Raw genomic sequence first — 23871 nt, forward strand, 5'->3', positions numbered from 1 at the left:
AACCCATATCCCTATCTTGGCATCGGAGCACCAAGCCGCCGAGTACATAAATCGCAAGGGGTACTTTTCAATAGTGCTGCAAGCACTGGTGGATCACATGGGACGTTTCACTAACATCAACGTGGGATGGCCGGGAAAGGTACATGACGCGCGCACCTTCAGGAACTCTGGTCTGTTTCAAAAGCTGCAGGAAAGGACTTTCTTCCCAGACCAGAAAATAACCGTTGGGGATGTTGAAATGCCTATAGTTATCCTTGGGGACCCAGCCTACCCCTTAATGCCATGGCTCATGAAGCCGTACACAGGCAGCCTGGACAGTAGTCAGGAGCTGTTCAACTACAGGCTGAGCAAGTGCGGAATGGTGGTAGAATGTGCATTTGGATGTTTAAAAGCGCACTGGCGCAGTTTACTGACTCGGTTAGACCTCAGCGAAACCAATATTCCCACTGTTATTACTGCTTGCTGTGCACTCTGTGAGAGTAAGGGGGAGACGTTTATGGCGGGGTGGGAGGTTGAGGCAAATCGCCTGGCTGCTGGTTACGCACAGCCAGACACCAGGGTGGTTAGAAGAGCACAGGAGGGCACGGTGCCTAGCAGAGAAGCTTTGAAAACCAGTTTCATGACTGGCCAGGCTACGGTGTGAAAGTTCTGTTTGTCTCTCCTTGATGAAACCCCGCTCCCCCCGCTCCTTGGTTCACTCTACTTCCCTGTAAGCTAACCACCCTCCCCTCCTCCCTTCGATCACCGCTTGCAGAGGCAATAAAGTCATTGTTGCTTCACATTCATGCATTCTTTATTCATTCATCACACAAATAGGGGGATAACTGCCAAGGTAGCCCGGGAAGGTGGAGGAGGGAAGGACAAGGCCACACAGCACTTTAAAAGTTTAAAACTTTAAAAGTTATTGAATGCCAGCCTTCTGTTGCTTGGGCAATCCTCTTGGGTGGAGTGGCTGGGTGGCCAGAGGCCCCCCCACCGCGTTCTTGGGTGTCTGGGTGAGGAGGCTATGGAACTTGGGGAGGAGGGCAGTTGGTTACACAAGGGCTGTAGCAGCAGTCTGTGCTCCTGCTGCCTTTCCTGCAGCTCAACCATACGCTGGAGCATATTAGTTTGATCCTCCAGCAGCCTCAGCATTGAATCCTGCCACCTTTCTGCTTCAGCCCTCTCTTCAGCCCGCCACTTACGCTCTTCAGCCCACCACCTCTCCTCCCGGTCATTTTGTGCTTTCCTGCACTTTGACATTGTCTGCCTCCATGCATTCATCTGTGCTCTGTCAGTGTGGGAGGACAGCATGAGCTCAGAGAACATTTCATCGCGAGTGCGTTTTTTTCGCCTTCTAATCTTCGCTAGCCTCTGGGAAGGAGAAGATCCTGTGATCCTTGAAACACACGCAGCTGGTGGAGAGAAAAAAAGGGACAGTGGTATTTAAAAAGAAACATTTTATAGAACAATGGGTACACTCTTTCACGGTAAACCTTGCTGTTAACATTACATACATAGCACATGTGCTTTCATTCCAAGGTTGCATTTTGCCTCCCACCAGCACGTGGCTAGCCCCTCCCCCCTCCCGGTGGCTAACAGCGGGGAACGTTTCTGTTCAGCCACAGGCAAACAGTCCAGCAGGAACGGGCACCTCTGAATGTTTCCTTAAGAAAAGCACCCTATTTCAACCAGGTGACCATGAATGATATCACTCTCCTGAGGATAACACAGAGAGATAAAGAACAGATCTTGTTTGAACGCCAGTAAACATACACTGCAATGCTTTGTTCTACAATGATTCCTGAGTACGTGCTACTGGCCTGGAGTGGTAAAGTGTCCTACCATGGTGGATAGAATAAGGCTGCCCTCTCCAGAAACCTTTTGCAAAAGCTTTGGAAGTATATCCAGCCGGGCAAATTAATCATTAAATATGCTTGCTTTTAAACCATGTATAGTATTTTAAAGGGTACACTCACCAGAGGTCCCTTCTCCACCTGGCGGGTCCGGGAGGCAGCCTTGGGTGGGTTCGGGGCGTACTGCCTCCAGGTCCAGCTTGAGAAACAGTTCCTGGCTGTTGGGAAAATCGGTTTCTCCGCTTGCTTGCTGTGAGCTATCTACAACCTCCTCCTCACCATCATCTTCCTCGTCCCCAAAACCTGCTTCTGTGTTGCCTCCATCTCCATTGAAGGAGTCAAACAACACAACTGGGGTAGTGGTGGCTGAACCCCCTAAAATGGCATGCAGCTCATCATAGAAGCGGCATGTTTGGGGCTCGGACCCGGAGCGGCCGTTCGCCTCTCTGGTTTTCTGGTAGGCTTGCCTCAGCTCCTTAAGTTTCACACAGCACTGCTTTGGGTCCCTGTTATGGCCTCTGTCCTTTATGCCCTGGGAGATTTTGACAAATGTTTTGGCATTTTGAAAACTGGAACGTAGTTCTGATAGGACGGATTCCTCTCCCCATACAGCGATCAGATCCCGTACCTCCCGTTCAGTCCATGCTGGAGCTCTTTTGCGATTCTGGGACTCCATCATGGTCACCGCTGCTGATGAGCTCTGCATGGTCACCTGCAGCTTGCCACACTGGCCAAACAGGAAATTGAAATTCAAAAGTTTGCGGGCCTTTTCCTGTCTACCTGGCCAGTGCATCTGAGTTGAGAGTGCTGTCCAGAGCGGTCACAATGGAGCACTGTGGGATAGCTCCCGGAGGCCAATACCGTCTAATTGCGTCCACAGTACCCCAAATTCAACCCAGCAAGGCCGATTTCAGCGCTAATCCCCTTGTTGGGGGTGGAGTAAGGAAACAGATTTTAAGAGCCCTTTAAGTCGAAAAAAAGGGCTTCGTCATGTGGATGGGTGCAGGGTTAAATCGATTTAATGCTGCTAAATTCGACCTCAACTCCTAGTGTAGACCAGGGCTAAGATACAACCGCATTTGCTCCAATCCCTCAGACAGAGACAAACACCTACAAGATCTCTATCAAGCATTCTTAAAACTACAATACCCACCTACTGAAGTGAAGAAATAGATTGACAGAGCCAGAAGAATACCCAGAAGTCACCTACTCCAGGACAGGCCCAACGAAGAAAGTAACAGAACGCCACTAGCTGTCACCTTCAGCCCCCAACTTAAACCTCTCCAGCGCATCATCAAGGATCTACAACCTATCCTGAAGGACGATCCCTCACTCTCACAGATGCTGGGAGACAGGCCAGTCCTTGCTTACAGACAGCCCCCACAACCTGAAGCAAATATTCACCAGCAACCACACACCACATAACAAAAACATTAACCCAGGAACCTATCCTTGCTACAAAGCCCATTGCCAACTCTGTCCACATATCTATTCAAGGATCAGCATCATAGGACCTAACCACATCAGCCACACTATCAGAGGCTCGTTCACCTGCGCATCTACCAATGTGATATATGTCATCATGTGCCAGCAATGCCCCTCTGCCATGTACAAACCAGACAATCTCTACGCAAAAGAATAAATGGACACAAATCAGACATCAAGAATTGTAACATTCAAAAACCAGTCGGAGAACCCTTCAACCTCCCTGGACACTCAATTACAGACCTAAAAGTCGCAATTATTCAACAACAAAAACCTTCCAAAACAGACTCCAACGAGAAATTGCAGAGTTGAAATTAATTTGCAAACTGGACACCATTAAATTAGGCTTGAATAAAGACTGGGAGTGGATGGGTCATTACACAAAGTAAAAACTATTTCCCCATGCTAATTTCCCCCCCACACACCGTTACTCACACCTTCTTGTTAACTGTTTGAAATGGGCCATCCTGATTATCACTACAAAAGTTTTTTTTCTCCTGCTGATAATGCCCACCTTAATTAATTGGTCTCGTTAGAGTTGGTATGGCAACCCCCATTTTTTCATGTTCTCTGTGTGTATATATATCTTCCTACTGTATTTTCCACTGCATGCATCTGATGAAGTGGGTTTTAGCCCACGAAAGCTTATGCCCAAATAAATTTGTTAGTCTCTAAGGTGCCACAAGTACTCCTCATTTTTTTTAAACAAAAACTAAGTGGTGTAGGAGGTGAGGCCATAGCTATGCCCATCAGAGTGAGAGCTTAAAGGTCAGATTAGAAGCAAGAGACTTGTTCCCAAAGTGTCTTGTGAACCTAGTTTACAGTAATTTAATAGAAGTTAGAGCCAAAGCAGGACTGGAGACTGCCTACACTGTACAAAGAACCAGAGTATACAACTTAGTTATAAATGTCTTAAGCAAGGGGGTTTCTATCGCTCTTCTTGCTTCAAGACTATTCCACAGACCTTGGAGTTCAGTTAAATTGCTCCCTCTAGCATAGTCAGGGTTTATGTAGTTATTGTAGAAATAGTTGCCAAAGTCCTAGGCAATTAGAATGTTTTAATCTAACTGGAAGATAAGGGAGCCAGATGAAACATTTCCAATGATGGAGCCCGTTTATACCAAGATATTTCCCTTGGAAATTTTGCTTGATATCTGTTTCTATTTATTATTTTTTATAAGACACACAGCCTATTTTTCTGAATGAGTAGTTCCTGTTTAAGAGAACTTTAATGAAGGGAAAGAGGTTTCTCTTTGGCTTTGATAACACCAAGCAAAAGGCCAAAGAGAGAAACAGTAAGGAGAAAACTAAGCAGTGCACCCAAAATATGTTTGAATGAATGAAAGCAAAGGAGTCTGATCTAAGTTTGATCATTAATTTGCTGAGAAACATTTATAATACTGACATAAAATTGAGGATACATATTCTAAGATATCAAGGAAATTATCTATAACATTTATAACTCTAGGTACTTGGATAATGACTTTAGCTAAGAAGTTTACTGTACCACTGACGATTTTTCTTTAAGTAATTAAGAGCTTGGGAGGTACTTGCAGATTGGAGAAAAGTAAATGTGGTACTGGTTTTCACAAAAGGGAAGAAGAGTGATCCTGACAGTTACGATCTTGTAAATCTAACTTCTATACCTTGTAAAATAGTTGAACATATGGGATGGAGAAATTCAGTGACCAGCTAATGGAACCACAAGCAATAAACAGCATAGGGCATTTATAAAGAGTAAATGTTGCCTAACAAACTTGATTGCTTTTTCTAATAGGATTAAAACATGAGTGGATTAATAGAAAACAGTAGATGCGATATTAAATACATTTGGATTTTAGTGAAGTATTTGATACTGCATCTTATAAATCTTACTCTCAAAATTAATTCAAACTGTTTTAGCTATAAATATTGTAATTGGGATTATGGTCCATTTGACTAATGAATCATGAACAAAAGCTAATGATAAACAACAGTATACTGAGTTTAAGTCTATAGGGGGATATTGCAGGCATCTGTGTTAAGTCTGAGCTGTTTTCATGTTTGTCTAAAAGATGATTAAATGGGCTTGCAGGGGAGACATCAATCTACAAATACCTGAAGGGTATAGAAATTGAGAAGAGAGGAATTATTGAGGTAGGATGCAGGGGGAGAGTAGCAGAAGGAGAACCTGAATGAAATTAAGAAAGAAATAATCGAGGATGAATATCAGAAATGGTTCCCTGGGAGATGTCAGTGGCTAATGTGTGATGTAAAAGTCTCCCAAATGAAGGGATGGAATCCTACCACAGTGGACGATTCAAACTAGTCTGAACAAAACACTAAAAAATATAGTCATAAACAATCCTACTGTGTTTTTTTGGGATCTCTCACACCAGTGAAGGGTTCTTTCACTGCCTGCTTTATAAATTTGGGTGCCTTACTGCTATATTGCTATGGCTCAGAGCCTTGTCACCTGTAGCCAGCCTACAGCTGGCTTCCACCAGCCTCATTACTCCTTGCAGGGTGACTTCAACATCCCTCCCAGTCCCAACTCGCCCCAAATCTGTCTACCCTGAGTTCTTGACTACCAGCCACTTGGACTTTTCCCCTCTATATCGTCACCACTGAAGAAGTGAACACTGCTCACCAGTTTTCAGTTCACTTTGCGACACACAGTTTGTACAACAGAGACCTGTTTGGGGTAAAAATAAACAAAGGGTTTATTTAATAGAAAAACCACCGATTCAAAGGTGAAACAGCAAGGAAAATGGACACATAGAAGTTAGATAGAAAATAAACAGAAAGGCACAACTCCAGGCTCTACACTTTTGTATTAGACAAATTGCCTTTTCTAATACCAGTTACTATTGCCTCTGAACAGTTTCCCAGTGTGCCTGCAGCCCTAAGATGGGATCCAGTGTTCACTGCCTTTGAGACTGTCCTTCAGTTTTAGACATAAAACTCAGCCAATTGTCTGCTTTCTGGCTCTTTTTTCCTCTTTCTCCTGGCAGGATGACTCATGGTTATTCAGAGTGGGGGAAACTTCCCCCTTTCTTAGTTTTCCAAGACTGGGGTTTTCTTTTCAGTTTCAATGTGTTTCCACTAACTGTAAAGGTCCATCATTTGTCTTTTCCTGCATTGTAAAATGTTAGATTCTTGGAGCTAGTCTTGTCGGTTTGGGGAGGCAGCCCTTCCCCACCTGGCTGACCACCTTCCTGGTGTGAGGTGGAGCTGAATGTTGCAGCACAAATTGAGCACAGCTTTATATCTACACAAATACATAAATTCACAACCACAGTCTGTATACATATCTCCAAATGACCATTACTTGACATATCTTGATTCAACTGCTTATTCATTTGGGGTTCAGACCCCTATTCTCCCCTTGGTGTGTATGGACCCTGATGTCACACCTACCCTGCATGGGAGATGGACTGTGTGACCCAATAGGTCTTTTCAACCTTTAATGTTTGTGACTCTGTAAATAGAAACCAAGCTACACTCCCAAAATCCTCTTATCACTGAAGTTTTCTGTCATCTCATCTCTGCATGGGACTAGCTTCAGTGTAGCAAAGTTATTAATGAACAGAAATTATAACTCCTAATTCCTTAAATACAGTGACAGCAAAGAAAAACAAGAATTGATGGTGGAGTGTCTAGAAAAAATAGTATTGAACCACAAGAGATTTCTCTTTATAAGGCTGTTTATTCTCCAGAATGGTTTAATCTTCTGCTACTCCACTGGAGTCCATTACAAATTCCTTCAATATGTCTGTGACAAGTGATAGTCCCAATAGTTGCTTAATATAGAGGGATCTTTGTGTTTATTTATTGACCTTTGTTTCCATTTGAGCCCATCCGAGTTCTCCAAACTCATCATAAAGTTAAAATCACATAATAAAGAAACAGGTCCCAAAGACATTGCAACCCCAAACCAGCTTCAAACATCCACAGCCCTAAAAACCAAGCTCCATCTCAGTAACTCTCCCCCCTCACCAGATAAGCCCGGGAGAACAGGTGAGTCCTACAGCTGGTCCTGTAGGTCACCCGAGCCAGGCTCCAGCAGGACAAGGGACAAGTGATAGTACGTAAGGGAAACTCTGTGAATGGCTCCAGAAATGACATCTTGTTTTTATTTAGTTTTCTTTGAGTCATTAACAGTCAGGCGCCACTCGTGCTGTAACATATCATTATTACAACCACAAATGTTCTTAGTGTCCAAAAGGAAGATTTATTCCCTTAGCTAGTTAAAAAAAGAAAAAAAAATCGAATCCACAGAGGCCAAAAAGTAACAACAGAAGAATCCCAGAGAATTAGAGAAATATTAGAACATAACATTTAAAACTGGACTTAAAAGGCCTCTCATAAATGAGAGCTCCAGATGTTGACAGAAGAGAGCTTGTGGTTTACAGAGAATAACCAACCAAGGAGCAGTGTACAACCCATGGAAGTTTCCTCCTAGCTGAGTTTATTGGCAGCTGAGGGGAAGCAAGTCGTTCAGATTTGGCTTTTCAGTGGTAGCTAAATTGACTTGCTCTAGTAGATCATTTTAGCTGCTCTTGAAAGTCGAAATCTTTGCCAGTTTTAAGAACATAGGAACTGCTAAATCTGCTCAGACTAGGGGTCCATTTCACCCACTATCCCATCTCCAATTGTGGCCAGTACCAGATGGTTCAGAGGAAGATGCAAGAAACCTCAAAGTGGACAGTTATGGAATAACTTACTCATAAGGAAAAATTATATTCCAAACCCCCATCAGCTAGATAACTGGCCTGTGTCCTTACACATAAGAGTGTGCATTCCTTCCAAATTTCTGGCTTTTTTTGGTTTTCTTTTAATTCATACTAATGCAACTCTGTATGTACTCATTATCCAAAATATCTGATCCTTTTTCAAACTGGGCTGAGCTCCTGGCCTCAATGATGTCCTAGGGAGTGAGTTCCACAAGGTAACTGGTAATGTACCACAAAAATGTTGTTACGTTTAAATGTGCCTTTCAACCTCAGGGACTGTCTCCTTGCCCTTGTATGAGGAAAGGGTGACCAAGAGTTCCTGCTCTACTCTCTCTGAACGGGGCATGATGATACAGACCCCCTCATCAAGCCCCCGTTATTGGCCTCCCAGCTCCGGCACGCAGTGCCATTCTCTTCAGTCACAGCCTCCTCCCTCCCCTCATCGCCTAGCTCGGGCCCTGGCGGCGGCTCCCGCCGCCGCTGCCGCTGCCGCTGCCCCGGGGTGGCCAGAGCTGCGCGCGCTGTACAATCGTTGAGGTCTGTACCCGCCTTACAGCGTCTCCCGCACTGGGCTCGCGCGTGCGACACCCCGCTCGAAGCTTTCAGTCGGGCACATCTCGTGCCTGTCAATCAACCGGCACTGAGCGCAGCCCGCCCTTCGCTCCTCCAGCCCCTTTGTGGCTGTGTGCCCCGCCCTAGCGGGGCTGCCGGGATTGGCAGAGAGCGCTGGGCGGGGCAAGGAGAGGCCCCCTGAGGGGGCGATTGCCTGGTGTGACGCTGATGTCTTTCCCTCCCTGCGGAACCTGAGTTGTGCGGCTCTGTTTCCAGCCGGGGCTAGTTTCACGTCATGTCCCCTCCTCCCGTCCCCCGCGACGGCGGCTGGCGTCCTGGAGACGGACGGAGGCCGGGAAGGAGCGGCCGCGAGCTGGGAAGATGCTGAGCCCGGAACGCCTTTCCCTGCCGGGGCCCGAGTACCTGGGTAAGGGCAGCGGAGCAGGGAGGCTCTGAGCGCTACAGCCTCTGCCCCGTGTGTCAGGGGAGCTTGCAGGGCAGAGCGGGGAACCGGCCTCCCGGGCACAGGCCCCCGGGAACCCCGTCGTCGGCGCCTCTGGGCAGGGCTCCCTGTGCCCGTGCGATGGGCTCTAGCCAGGCATGGCTCAGCCTTGCCTTCAGCGCTCGGTTCCCGGGGGCCTGGTGCGGTGGCGCTGGGTGTCTGGAACGGGCAGGGCAGAGGGAGTCTTTGTTCTGGGGGGTTTGTTTTGTGGCTTCCTAGTTGGAGGGGCCGAGTTAAGGTGACCTCAGCTGTTTATCACTTGATGTTTGGGAAAGTAACCTAACTTCCAGGCTTTGTAGCCTGGAAAGTGAATAAGGAAGTGTTATTTACACCTTCTCATAACACACGAACTAATGGTCACCAAATGAAATTAATAGGCATCAGGTTTAAAACAAACAAAAGGAAGTATTTCTTCACAAGACAGACAGTCAGACTGTGCAACTCCTTGCCAGAGGATGTTGTGAAGGCCAAGGCTATAACAGGATTCAAAAAGAACTAGATAAATTCATGGAGGATAGGTCTATCAGTGGCTATTAGCCGGGATGGGCAGGTGATAATCCAGTTTGCTATAAACTGAGAATGGGTGACGGGATGGATCACTTGGTGATTACCTGTTCTGTTCATTTCCTCTGGGGCACCTGGGATTGGTCACTGTCGGAAGACAGGATACTGAACTAGATGGACCTTTGGTCTGACTCAGTATGGCTGTTCTTACATTATATTTGTGGTTTTGGTATGTGTAAATGATGCTACTCATATGAGTAATCCCCCAAGATTTTGTTTGATAGTCACAACTTTATTTCCAGCTAACCATGTTTTTTGTTTGTTGGTTGGTTTTTCATAAAGTATCATTTAAAAAAAATAGATGTAAGAAATGACCAGTGAAAGGAGACTCTGTGGTGTGTGCAAGCTGAGTGTAGATGTAACTGGCATTTTTCTAAAGGTCCATCTTGTCCTCCAAGGCTAGAGTCTCTGACTCGCTCCCTTGTGCCTGCTGCCTCCATCTTGGGAAGAGAGCTCCACTGGTGTGAAAGTATGGGGGCATTTGAAGCACACTGTTGATTTATCTATGGAAGTGGACTCTAGATAACTAGATGGGCTCTCTGTCCCCATTTCTTGAGTGTTCTTTGAAACCAGGAGTGCTCAAGGATCAAATATTTCTTTATCCCTGTAGGATACTCACTTTCTGGGTGACAAGATTGAGTAACAGAAGGTTTTATTGCTGGGAAAGAAAAAAACACCAGTTTGTATTGATCTGTCAAGGAAGAGTCAAGAAACTCGATGTTGTGGTTCTGGGCATTTCTTGTTTATTTTTAAAAGTATGTACATTTCTTTGCCCTTGGGTGTAGCCCTTGGGTTACTGGCAGGATGCTGCTGCAGGCCACAGTTAAGGAAAATGTGGTCTAAATTCTTCTCTAAATTCAGTTATTTATTTTGTATGGTAAGTAACAAAATTTTTTTCTGCTTTCATATTATGAAAAGGTGGAACATAAAATCCATACAGCCTATTGTATTTCTTTATCTACTTGCATACAGATTCCCTTCCTTTGCTCATTGTTGGTTCAAGTGTCTCCACATTGAAATGGGAGCTGCAGGAGTTGGCAGACATGGCTTGAAAGAAACTTTCATCCACCACTGAAATGAAACTCAATAACATTCTTCTGTGATTCTCCCCTTGTCAAATATAACAGAGACTACAAATCTCCTGCAGCAACGCTCTAAGGAACTGCTTTTTCTCTTTCCTCAGCTGTGGGTGTTGGTCCTCTCTAGATTGAGCCTAGTATACTCTGTGGTACTGCTTAATGTTTCATTGGACTAAAGAGAAAAGGTTTCTGGCATCAGTGTGTTGAATGGAAATAACTATGGTAAAATAAAATCAATGTATGACTTCACTTAATGATTAGAGAGAAGCTGGGATGAGAAAGACAAAAGGAGGTTGGAAAGTGTTGACTGTTTGAATCCCTTACAGCTTTTACATTCAGAACTCCTTGGCTTGCTGCTCCCAGATGGTTAGGGCTGTTCTGAAGTCGGGGTAACTTGTGTATAAGTAGCTATTGTGCTTGTTTGTCCAGAGTACAGAGGCTTCTTTTGTACAAAACGGCAAGAATACGAGTGATTTTTTTTTTTTTTTTGACCACTGGACCCATAATCATATTCCCTGCTTTGGCAAGTCACGAGGTATTGGCCCTTAACATCACAATCTTACATTTAAAAACAAACACAAAAACAGTTCTGACATGAATTTAGTAGTCTGTGCCCCCCTAATCACCAGCGTGCCAAACATTTGTATAGTATGGATTGGATTCTATCCCTAGCAGTTCCCAAGGTAGCAACTGCTAAAATTGTGTTGGAACTGAACTGGGAGGAAAGTAGGATGGTAAGTTTTTTGGACTTAAAATTATATCATGCTATCTTGTGAGTACCCCAGGCTAGGTAGGAGCACATCAATTGCCATATTGGATTGGAGAATCTTGGTCCATCTAGTACAGTATCATATTTGCAACAGTGGACAGTACCAGATGCTTTGAGGAAGATAGAAGAAACTCTGTGTAGGCAAATGTGGGATAATCTACATCCCTCTTCCCCTGGATGAATCTCTTTTTAACCCCTAATAGTAAGAGATGGACTTAACCCCTGAAATATGAAGTTTTATAGCCCTTCCAAAACTTTTTTTTAGTATTTTCTTTCATTACTTCATGTTCTTGTTACCCATATAATTAACCAGTCCTTCATTGAATCCTGAAAATTTCTTGGCCTCAACAATTTTGTGTGGCTGAGAGTTTCAAAGTCTAATTATATATTGTGTGAAAAAGTATTTCCTTTATCAGATTTGAATGTGCCACCTTTTAGTTTGACTGTCCCTTTGCTTTTTGTATTATGCAAGAGGATGAATAGAAGTTCCTGATGTATGTTCTAAACACTATTCATTTATTCTGTATGCTTTACCTTGTCCTTTCTTATTTATTTTCTCTCTCAAGTGAACAGTTCTAATCTTTTCAATCATTTTTCATATGAAATGTTTTCCATGTCCCTAATCATTCTCTTTGTTAGTCTCTCAACTCCCTCTAATATGGCAGTGACGTTTTTGAGCTAGGCTGACCAGTACTGAAAACAGTATTCCAGATGAGGCTGCTCCGTTGATTTTATATAAAAATATTTTCCATAGTAAACACCAAACCATTCCTTTTGTACCCTAACTTTTTGTGATTTTTTTTGACCACAACTGTGCGTTGAGCAGCAGTCTTTGTCAACAGCGATGCACGGGTCTTTTCCCTGAATAATTATAGTTAATTTAGAAACCTGTAAGGTAGCTCTAGTTTTTCTCTCTAATGTATGTTGCTTGTATTACCCTTTCACTTTGCTTGGTTATGTCCTTTTGAAGTTCCTCACTGTTCCTCCTCTTTGCAGCTGATTAACCTAAATAATTTTGTATCTTCTCCAGATTTTGCCAATTTACTCCCTTTTCTAGATTTTTAATATCTATAATTAATAGACTCATAGAGTTTAAAGACAAAAGGGACTATTAGATCCTTTAATCTGACCTCCTTTATATCACATGCTATTACAGACCCAACTGGGAGAAATGTAATGGGCCCAATAATTTGTGTTTGGCTAAAGCATATCTTCCAGAAGGCATCCAATCTTGATTAGAAGACATCAAGAGATGGAGAATCTACCAATTCCATTGGTAGTTTGTTCCAATTGTTAAAAATATGTGCCTAACTTCTAAGTTAATTTTTGTCAAGTGTCAGGGTCCAGTCACTGGTCCTTGTTGAGTTTTTCTCCACTAAATTAGTTCTTTAGTACTGGATATTTTCTTCCTTTGAAGGTGTTTATACACTGTAATCAAGTCACCTCTCAATCTTCTTTTTGATTGACCTCTTTAAGTCTCGCACTGTAAGACCTCTTTTGTAGCCCTCAAATCATTTTTGTGGCTCTTCTGCTCCCGCTCCAATTTTGAACATCCTTTTTAAGATGTTGACACCAGAACTGTACACAGTATTCCAGTTATGGTCTCACAGATGCCGTATAAAGGGGTAAAATCACTCCCTACTCAGCACTCTCCTGTTTATACAACCAAGGATCTATTTAGCCCTTAATACCACAGCATTGTACAGGTGCTTATTGAATTTCTTAAAAGAAAAGGAGTACTTGTGGCATCTTAGAGACTAACCAATTTATTTGAGCTTAAGCTTTTGTGAGCTATACCTCACTTCATCGGATGCATACTGTGGAAAATACAGAACACGTTTTTATACACACAAACCATGAAAAAAATGGGTGATTATCACTTCAAAAGGTTTTCTTTCCCCCCACCCGACTCTTCTGCTGGTAATAGCTTATGTAAAGTGATCACTCTCCTTACAATGTGTATGATAATCAAGGTGGGCCATTTCCAGCACAAATCCAGGTTTTCTTCCCCCCTCTCACCCCGACCCCCCGCCAAAAAACCCCACTCTCCTGTTGCTAATAGCTTATCTAAAGTGATCACTCTCCTTACAATGTGTATGATAATCAAGGTGACTTCCCAGAAGTCACCTACTACAGGACAGGCCTAACAAAGAAAATAACAGAACGCCACTAGCCGTCACCTTCAGCCCCCAACTAAAACCCCTCCAACGCATTATCAAGGATCTACAACCTATCCTGAAGGATGACCCAACACTCTCACAAATCTTGGGAGACAGGCCAGTCCTTGCCTACAGACAGCCCCCCAACCTGAAGCGAATACTCACCAGCAACCACATACCACACAACAGAACCACTAACCCAGGAACCTATCCTTGCAACAAAGCCCGTTGCCAACTGTACCCACATATCTATTCAGGGGACACCATCACGGGGCCTAATAACATCAGCCACACTATCAGAGGCTCTTTCACCTGCACATCTACCAATGTGATATATGCCATCATGTGCCAGCAATTTCCCTCTGCCATGTACATTGGTCATACTGGATAGTCTCTTTGTAAAAGAATAAATGGATACAAATCAGATGTCAAGAATTATAACATTCATAAACCAGTCGGAGAACACTTCAATCTCTCTGGACACGCGATTACAGACATGAAAGTTGCGATATTACAACAGAAAAACTTCAAATCCAGACTCCAGCAAGAGACTGCTGAATTGGAATTCATTTGCAAATTGGATACAATTAACTTAGGCTTGAATAGAGACTGGGAGTGGCTAAGTCATTATGCAAGGTAACCTATTTCCCCTTGTTTTTCCTACCCCCCTCCCCGCCCCCTTCCTCAGATGTTCTTGTTAAACCCTGGATTTGTGCTGGAAATGGCCCACCTTGATTATCGTACGCATTGTAAGGAGAGTGATCACTTTACATAAGCTATTACCAGCAGGAGAGTGGGGTGGGGGGAAAGAGAACCTTTTGTAGTGATAATCACCCATTTTTTATGGTTTGTGTGTATAAAAACGTCTTCTGTATTTTCCACAGTATGCATCTGATGAAGTGAGCTGTAGCTCACGAAAGCTTATGCTCAAATAAATTGGTTAGTCTCTAAGGTGCCACAAGTACTTCTTTTCTTTTTGCAAATACAGACTAACACGGCTGTTACTCTGAAACCATTGGATTTCTTGTCCACTATGACCCCTAAATCCTTTTCATGTCAATGTTTTTCAGATACAGTTCCCCATTCTGTAGATATGACCTGCATACCTTATTCTTAGATGTCTGTTTTTGCCTTTGGCTGTATTACAACACATTTTGTTTGAATGCGCCCAGTTTGCCAAGCAATCCAGATCACACTGTATGACTCCTCCTGTCCTCTTCATTATTTATCACTCTGCCAGCCAGTCTTGATGTCATCTGCAAATTTATCAGCGGTGATTTTAAATTTACTTCCAGATTATTGATGAAAATGTCAAATAGCACTGGGCCTAGTACCAATGCTTGCAGAATCCCATTAAAAGCACTTCCATTCATGATGATTCCTCATTCTTTTGAGATCTGTCAGCTATCTAGTTCTTAACCCATTTCATATGTGCTCTATTTACATTGTGTAGTTCTAATTATTTAATCAGAAAGGTATGTGTTACTGAGGGTATGTCTTCGCTACCTGCTGGATCGGTGGGCAGTGTCTAGTCTAGACACGATAAATCGACCACCAAGTGCTCTCCCGTCGACTCCTGTACTCCAGCGCCACAAGAGATTCAGGCAGAATCAACGGGCGAGTGGCAGCAGTCGACTCACCGTGGTGGAGACTCCACGGTAAGTCGATCTAAGTATGTCGACTTCAGCTACATTATTCATGTAGCTGAAGTAGCGTAACTTAGATCTATTTTCCCTCTTCCCCCCCCCCCCCCAGTGTAGACCAGGGTTAAGTCAAATGCCCTACAAAAGTCTAAATAATACTTCTGCACAGTTACTTTTATCAACCAAATTTGTAATCTCCTCAAATAAGTCTTCTTTGAGAAGACCATTTTTGTGTAACATCATTTTGACTTGCATTAATTCTATTTCTAACCTTTAATTCTTTTCAGTTGAATCCAATATCAGCTTTTCCATTATTTTGCATGGGTTTGATGTCAGGGTAAAAGATTTATAGTTACCCAAGTCTTCTCATTGAATTTTTCCAAATATATTAGCACTTGTATTTAGCTCTGGTAACCTCATTTACAAGGTAGTGTGCCCCCACCCAAAAAAACTCTTTAATTCCTCGGTTTAACAATACATTATTGGCACTGGAGGACCAAATATGGATGGCACAGGACTTCGGTTGAATATAGCTTTCAGTACTTAGTTATTTCAGTCCTATTGGCTGTGCACTTAAGCACAGATAGATGTGTTTCTCATGTAACATACATTAGCTCAATTGTGTGCCATAAATTATTTGGGGTTTTTTTTGTTTTGTTTTTGGTTTTTTTGGGGGTGTCTTCTGATATAGTTCTCTTACCTTTCAAAGGTTTAATGCTGCAGGAAAGCCCTCTCTTCAGCCAAAGAGATATGGATGTAGCTCCTACAACCTGTGTCCATCATCCAGAGGGATTCACTAGAGCAGGGGTAGTCAATTATTTTTGTCAAGGTCCAAATTTCTTGGTCAAGGTCCAGATTCCAGAGAAAATAATAAAAAGTAAATAAAAAATATTTCGGGGTCTGTTCAAAACTGTCTCATGGTCTGGATTTGGTCTGTGGCCTGCCTATTGACTACCCTGCACTAGAGTGATGTGTGGTGCTTCCTCTCATTAGGGTACACACGTTATCTCTAAAGCGTTTGGAGCCTCTTCAGGTGTGGGAAGAAGTGACTGAACACTGATTCCTACTCACATGGAAGCTCATTGTGCTCTGAAGCCAGATTGCTGGTTTGTCACTTTGCTTTTGTCTCATTCAAAGTTTTCAATCTAAGCCCTTCTGGAGGGGATTTATAATTCTACTCCAAAGAGATTTTTCTGAGATGAAACTTGGATAACAGATATTTTTTAAGAGTTAGCAGACTTTAATTAATTTTTTTAATGAGCTAGTGATTGTTGGACAAGTGTAGTTTTTACATAGGATGCATGCATTAAAAATTGCAGGGGGTGGAGAAGGTGTAAAGAATCCCTTTAAGGGGCACTTGAAAATGAAATAGTACTTAAAAAACCCCACAATTATTCTGTAATTACCAAATGTGCTTTTCGCAAAAGCTATTGACTGAGTTTTGTTTGCCTAGTAGAAACCTAGTACAAGTAAATAATGCTTTTTAGAAAGCACCTTTGAGCCTTTTTCTCTTTTTTTTTTGCATTGACCTAGCTGTGTAAAAGCCTAATTCTTTAGAGAAGATAACCTGTCTCCAGCCCTATTGTGTGTGTCAGGGTCTTGTTAATTCCATTATCTGGTTGTGAGATTACAGGTAATTGTGATTAAAAACAAACACGATTAGTTTCAGAGGAACAGCCGTGTTAGTCTGTATTCGCAAAAAGAAAAGGAGTACTTGTGGCACCTTAGAGACTAACCAATTTATTTGAGCATGAGCTTTCGTGAGCCACAGCTCACTTCATCAGTGAAGCTGTGGCTCACGAAAGCTCATGCTCAAATAAATTGGTTAGTCTCTAAGGTGCCACAAGTACTCCTTTTCTTTTTGCAAACACGATTAGGTTTCTCTAATCTCATTCAGAAGTCAGGGCTGCCTGGAGCAACATAATCAGGTGTTCTTTGAAGAGAATCTGAGATCAGCCTGCTCTCTGCTTTTTTTCTCATCTGGAATAGGTGAGCTGCCTTTAAGCCCCCCATTGCAAACAGAATTCTGACAGGTCAGATGAGTGTCCAGAGCAGCATTATGTGCCATGTCTTTTGGTGTCTCAATGTTTTTTCGTATTGAAGATAATTCTACCATGTCTATCTCATGTGCTAAGAGCAGTACAGTTTAAATGTATATTCTAAACCTAAAGAGAAGTATAGCTGCTCGGAGTTAAATAGAAAGTAACAGGGAGAAAGAAAATAGGCATTTGGAATAGAGAAAAGTGATTTGAAATAAAGAGTGTTCAGTGAGTCTGACAGCCCCAGATGGCAGGAGTTGCAGATGGTAGTAAGGCTCTTGATCCAGTGATGGTGAGGTTGCGCAGAGGAGGTCAGAGCTCAATTAATGGGGATGGGTTTAGACTAGGGAGATGAGGTTTTCGTTTAAGTGTAAATGAGTCTGTGATGATTTTGTAACAAGTAAGACGTTTTAAAAACTGGATCCTGCAGTCAGTGAGAAGCAATTTGAAGTTGGGGATCAGGCCCTTTGGGTGTAGTTAACATTCTGTGACATTCTGTAGGGCTGACACTCTGGGAAACCATAGAGGTGGTAACTATAGTCTTAATAAGTCCCTTCCAACCCTGACTTTTATGGTTCTGTAACTGATGGTTGTTTAATATTCTTTGTTTATAGCTGATAAAGCATGCCCCAAAGTCTGAGGAAGATGATTAGGCATTTAGAATATTGTCTATGGCAGCTTCAAACTGTAGTGGAAGGCACTCATCTATTATAAAGGAGATTTAATGGATTGTAGCACTTTGTGATTTTTATATATATATAATCCATTTTCCCTCTCCCATCCCCAAAGCTCTTTCCCTTCATCCTTAGCCAACTGCAGACATATGAGAACATGAACCCTGTGCCAGGGGGAATCTGCACCTTGTAAAACATGGGCCTCTTTATTGCTAGACATACAGAGCTCTCATGACAGAGCAGTGGTGAGGAAAGAGAACCAAGAAGTGATGAGGAGCGAGAATCTTTGTGCTCTCGGCATCCAAAGGGCCCCCAGACTCTTGCAGCACTGAAACTTTTTTCAGGGGAAAACTGCAGTTATGCGGCGTGTTTTCTGACAGCCAGGGCTCCACCTCCCTTCTACACAGTTTTTGGAGTATTTGGTTTGGGGATGTAGATATAATTTATTTTCTTTAACTGAAATATTTAGTTAATTATATTTGTGTTACAGATGCGACTAGAGACCTCAAATGAGATTGGGACAAATTGTACTATTCATGGTATAAACTCATAATAAAAGATGATTCCTGCCTGGAAGAGCTCACATTTTATATAGAAAAGACAAAAGAGTGGGAGAAAGGAAATATTATCCCCATTTTACAGATGTGGAACTGAAATGCAAAGAGAGTAAGTGACTTGCCCAACGTTACATAGGAAGTCTATGATGGAGTTAGGAATTGAATCTGGGTCTTGAGTCCCAGTCCGATGCTTTAACCACAAAGCCATCTTTCATCTCAGAGCTGTGGTTGTATTACTGGAACCACCATCCCAGCTGGAAAGGTATCAAGAGAACCTTAAATATAGCTGCTACAATAAGGTCAGGGTGAGTGGATGGAAACAGTTCCTTATTTTCAGAATGAGAAAGAGATGTTTGCATTTCAATGGGCAGTTCTTTCCCTGTGCCTGCCCTATCTCCTTACTTATCCTCCTTTTGTAGAGAAATATGGGAGTCTGGAGAGTAATGGAGCTCTTGCATTACAATTTGAATCGGAATAGATAGGAGACAGGCACATTTGAAATATGTTATTAGAACACAGTTCTCTATAGCATAGTGGTAGGAAACTTCACGCAGAAAGAGAAATAACAGCCAAACAGATGTTCCTCAGCTTAGCGCATGTGAACATCAATATGACTATCATGCTCGTGTGTGTTTGACCATAAGAGAAGTCCTTCTGTCTTCTTGATAAAGTAAAACAAGAAATCTTCCCCTGAGAAGGTAAGCCCAATTTGATACTCTTTCCATGTTCTAGGTATGCTGTTACAAGCCTGGTGTCTTGGCTTTTTTGCTTCCTGCACCACTGCTAGAATTCTGGAGCAGGCCAAGCCAAAAGGACCTGACTCTGGAATTATTCTGCTTTGTTAGATAACTATTTAGCTTTCTTTATTTCTAAGGCTCCCATCATCTTAGTTCTGCCTCTACTTTTCAAATCCTGTCACTGTGCAACATAGTAAAAAGAAAAATCCCCCCCCTTTAATTCAGTGAATTTGGGGTACCTCTCTCTAGGGACAGATGCCTGAGAGGGAATTTTCTGTTAAATGACCACGGTCACCTTAAAATTCACACGTTTGTATGAAAACTATTTACAGTAACTCCTCACTTAACGTTGTAGTTATGTTCCTGAAAAATGCAACTTTTAAGCGAATCCAGTTTCCCCCTAAGTATTAATGTAAATGGGGGGGGTTAGGTTCCAGGGACATTTTTTTTGCCAGACGAAAGGCATTCTATACATTTTAAACAAGCAATTTAATACAGGTATAAGTTTTAAACAATTTTAAAGAAACAATTTAATACTACAGTCATCATGGAGTCAGAGTGGAAGAGGGTGGATTGTCTGGCTGCTCATCTTGCTGTTCTTGCTGAACTTTCTGAATATTGTTTTGCTTTCCTTTTTTTTCTTGGTAAATTTCTTTATAGCAAGTCATTAGATAACTAACTCCCCTAATCACTTTGGAGCTGCGTTCCTTGTCAGGATAGTCATCGCTCAGGATTTGCAAGCCAGCCTTAACCCGCCTCTTCTCTCCCCCCCCCCGCCCTTTACTCCGCACGCTGCATCCTCGCTCCTCCTCCTCCCCTCCCCCGCCTCCTGCCCACAGTGTTCAGGAGGCAGGGGAGGGAGGGGGAGCCTGCGCGCCAAGTCCTTGCTCTTCCCCCCCCCACCTCCTGAACGCTGCAAACCAGCTGATTGCCGCGGGCAGGAGGAGGGGGGAGCAAGGGGAAGGCGCTGATCCACAGGGTCTGCTGGTGGGCGTGAGGTGCTGGGGGGGGGGAGGCGGCGTAGGGGATTTGGTAGGGGGGCTGCCAGCTGTGGACAAAGCAGGTAGCCAAACGACGTTATAGTGGAGCATTGCACAACTTTAAATGGAACATGTTCTGTAATGGAGCAGGGACATAAGATCGAAACAACGTTAAGCGGGGAGTTACTGTACATTCCATTGCTACTTGTAACATTTAAGGTTACTATAAATGAACGAGGTTAAAGGAAAATATTTTTCTCTTTTTCAGCCCATTTGTTTATACATTTGACTGCACTTTGTTCAGAGTCCGTTGTTTCCTCTGCATGATCAGTGACTTTCCCTTTTTGTGCTGGATTTTCACATAGCAATGTGGAAATAATTTTTTTTAATAAGAAAATGTAATTGGCTAGATTTTATGATGGCTGAGACCCTTTTAAAAATAAACAAACCACCCCAAGCTAGTTAATGTAGAAGGCTGGACAGTAATTTTGTGTGTTTGTAGGAATGAGCGGTATTAATGAGGCAGTTCAGCTAGTACTCTACGTTAATCAGCAGTACAAATTGGTGTCATGAGTATTATTTGTGATTGTAAAAGTGAGGGACTGGGTAACATAGAGTAGCCAAAGTCAATTAAGAATGCAGACAGGCTTTCTGCAAGTTTAAACCACAACTTTTCCAGTCCCTGCCAAGCTTTACCTGCTGGCTGTATCCACCTCTGACCCCTTGCAGGCCTTGCTCTTTTGAGCGAAACTGTCAGTTTTGTCAAATTACGCACTGGCTTTGTCTTGTGGACAGACATTTATCGGGGTCTAGATTGAGATGTTAAAACTTGTGTGATGTACATGTGATCTCAGATCTCTAGGGCTGAACAGTGGGTGCATTAATCCATTGTACCGCTAAGCATCCCCTCCAGTTTATTCTTCTGGCAGGTATTTAAGTGAATGGTCTTCAATGTGCTGCTTCCTAAGGGAGTGGACTAATATTGATAGTGCTTTGACATAGCAGTGCACTTCGGAGGAGTCTCACCCCTGCCAGGTGCTATGCTACTGTCACATCAGAGGTGACCTGTTGGAGAGCATTAGACACTAAACTAAGAAGACACAGAGGCCAATCTGTGTGCAGGTTGGGAATAGAGTAAATGCTGTACTCTGTAATTGTTATGCTGTCTTATTGTAAGAATGTTTGTTCTCAGTAGTTCTCAAGACCAAGAAAAGTTTTGATTCTTAATTTAGACTGTTTGTCCCAAGTGGTTTTGAAATCCTTAGTGTTAAAAATATTTCACTGTTGGATTGTGTAGCCTTTCAGCAGCACATGCCGTGCATTGTAATGTTATCTGTGGTATGACCCCCTTGTACTGACACATTGTGCCACATGGTAGGGGAGCTTTGTTCCTTAACAGTAAATGCTATTAGGATTAATTAAAAAAAAAAAAAATTACTCTGTCAAAAAAAATCATGAAGGGCTCTGAGTGGTGCATGCTATGAGGACAGAGGTTTAGTTTTTGGTTTAAGGCATGTCTGTCTCGTTTAGGCTGCTCTATAGCGATGTTTAAAGTGGTTAAAAGAATATCTTGGAATGATTTACTGATGTTGAAAAGCTACAGAGACAATCTCAGTGGATAAAAAAGGATGATTTAAAAATCAAACACAAAAACCCCCCAATTTTTTAATTGGATTTTTTATGTTAATTAAATACAGATTTATTTTAAAAAATAGACCTAATTAAAATAGGTTATTTTCAGTGTTCAGGCTTAAACTTACTATAAACGATTAAAATTAAATACAAAAACTATTAAGCAGCACATGTTTGCCCAATTTTAAAGAAAGTCAAACCACTGAACTGGTGGAAGTCACTGGATAGAGTTTGTAGAAGTGCTAAACCAGCTTTTGACAGCAGTAGCCTATTCTGCAGGTGGAGAAGGAAAATGTCTTCAATGACTAGTTCGTTAAAAGTGAAGAAACCAATTGTGAGTTGAAAAAGCAGAGAAGTTTGTATTCTAGTCTATGAAAAAAACAGGCATGAAAGGGTGAGATCTACTAGGTCTAAAATCTTGAAAGACATGTGCTAGAAACAATCGGCTCAATTCACTAACTATGTTACACTGTAAATAAATAAATCAGTTAATTTTAAATGCAAAATGATGTGATAAACTTTTTCTTAAGTATCCAGCACTTTTAAGGTAGTTTTAATTAATAAAAAAAAATGCTGCTTTTGTGCATTTTAATTGAATTTTAATTCCATCCAAATAGAGCTTAACATAAATCACAAGTAAAAAAAATTAATAATATCTAGCAAATAAGAAATACAACCAGTCATCATTTTCTAATATAACACAAAATATAAAAGTTAAGAATCTGACTACATTAAATTAAGTTATAATTGCTTAAATGTGTATAGACATAGTATATTGTTGCTAACCAGAAATACCCAATTTAGTATAAAGGCTGTATTTAATTGCAAATCAACGTGTTTTGATAGGTTCAATCTTGTCAGTTGGTATCCTTCTTTAGGAAAATAGCTAAAAAGTACAAATCAAAACACAATTTATAAAAATTGATTATTTACAACAAGATTTCATGCTTTTGGTGATTTAAATAATGGTTAAAATTGCACTGATTTTTAAACCAATCCATCCTGAAAACAGTTCTGTTCGTACTCTGTAAAATGTGTGTATGCATGCTCCTATTGCTGTGGCTCTTCTGTGTGATAGTGCAAGAGAGCCTTGTTATGCTCTCAGCAGTTTGTTCTAAAATGTAGCTTGTCTAAGCATTGCTTCCTAGATATGTTCTCCTATCTCTAGTTTATTTTGGAGAGATTTATTTATCTATTTTAAGGTCCACTTTGCAATACTTCTAACGTTAACTAACTCCCGATAGGTTTCAGAGCAACAGCCGTGTTAGTCTGTATTTGCAAAAAGAAAAGGAGTACTTGTGGCACCTTAGAGACTAACCAATTTATTTGCGCATGAGCTTTTGTGATGAAGTGAGCTGTAGCTCATGAAAGCTCATGCTCAAATAAATTGGTTAGTCTCTAAGGTGCCACAAGTACTCCTTTTCTTTTAACTCCCGATAGTTGAAACAGAAAAAAAATAGAGCAAGTTTTCTTACTCTGCATCAAATATTTATATTCTCAACACTTCAGTTAATGATGTGGCAAATAATGAACAAAGATCAGTTTGATAACCCAGTGCAGCTCACTCCTGACTCTCAGCATCCCTTGCTGTGCTGTAGTGGTGGACCCTCTGCCAAGAAAGGTCTGTGACTCATTTTTTTACTTTTTATGTTTTTTATTTTGTTTGAGAACAGGGAAATTCAGTGCAGAAAGAGAAGCTCCCTGTTAACACAGCATGAAGGTTGTGTACTTAAATGCATAAACTTGAAGAAATTAATTCTTGCAACATATTCTAAGGTACTTTGAACAGTTCTCTGTCTAGATACTTACATGACCTTCATCACCAGAGTACCTGAGTGTCTGTAGTAATACAAAATATTATGTGTGCAATGTGGCCAAGTGAAAGGTGCTGTGGGATTCTTCAAAATTTCCTGTCTTTTTTTTTTTCATGCATTTAAATTCTCAGTCAT

At 41.9% G+C, this 23871-nt stretch overlaps 2 protein-coding genes across 2 annotated transcripts in view; one reads left to right on the forward strand and one right to left on the reverse strand.

Annotated features, from left to right (window-relative positions):
* Positions 1-830: 830 nt before the first annotated feature.
* On the reverse strand, positions 831-8650 carry LOC142072533 (uncharacterized). Its single transcript, XM_075129619.1, has 3 exons — positions 8581-8650; positions 1959-2562; positions 831-1394 (listed from the first exon to the last, which is right to left on the reverse strand). The coding sequence occupies exons 2-3, from the start codon at positions 2539-2541 to the stop codon at positions 895-897; spliced, it is 1083 nt and encodes a 360-aa protein (XP_074985720.1). The 5' UTR covers positions 2542-2562; positions 8581-8650; the 3' UTR covers positions 831-894.
* A 230-nt stretch (positions 8651-8880) lies between these two features.
* The window catches only part of CSTPP1 (centriolar satellite-associated tubulin polyglutamylase complex regulator 1), a 145180-nt gene continuing 130189 nt past the window's right edge, over positions 8881-23871 (forward strand). Inside the window, exon 1 of the mRNA XM_048852117.2 lies at positions 8881-9014. Within this exon, the coding sequence (XP_048708074.1) occupies positions 8969-9014 (46 nt within the window). The 5' untranslated portion in view covers positions 8881-8968. The remainder of the gene's footprint in view (positions 9015-23871) is intronic.

Source organism: Caretta caretta, chromosome 6 (genome assembly GCF_965140235.1).
Source record: "Caretta caretta isolate rCarCar2 chromosome 6, rCarCar1.hap1, whole genome shotgun sequence".
NCBI lineage: Eukaryota > Metazoa > Chordata > Testudines > Cheloniidae > Caretta > Caretta caretta.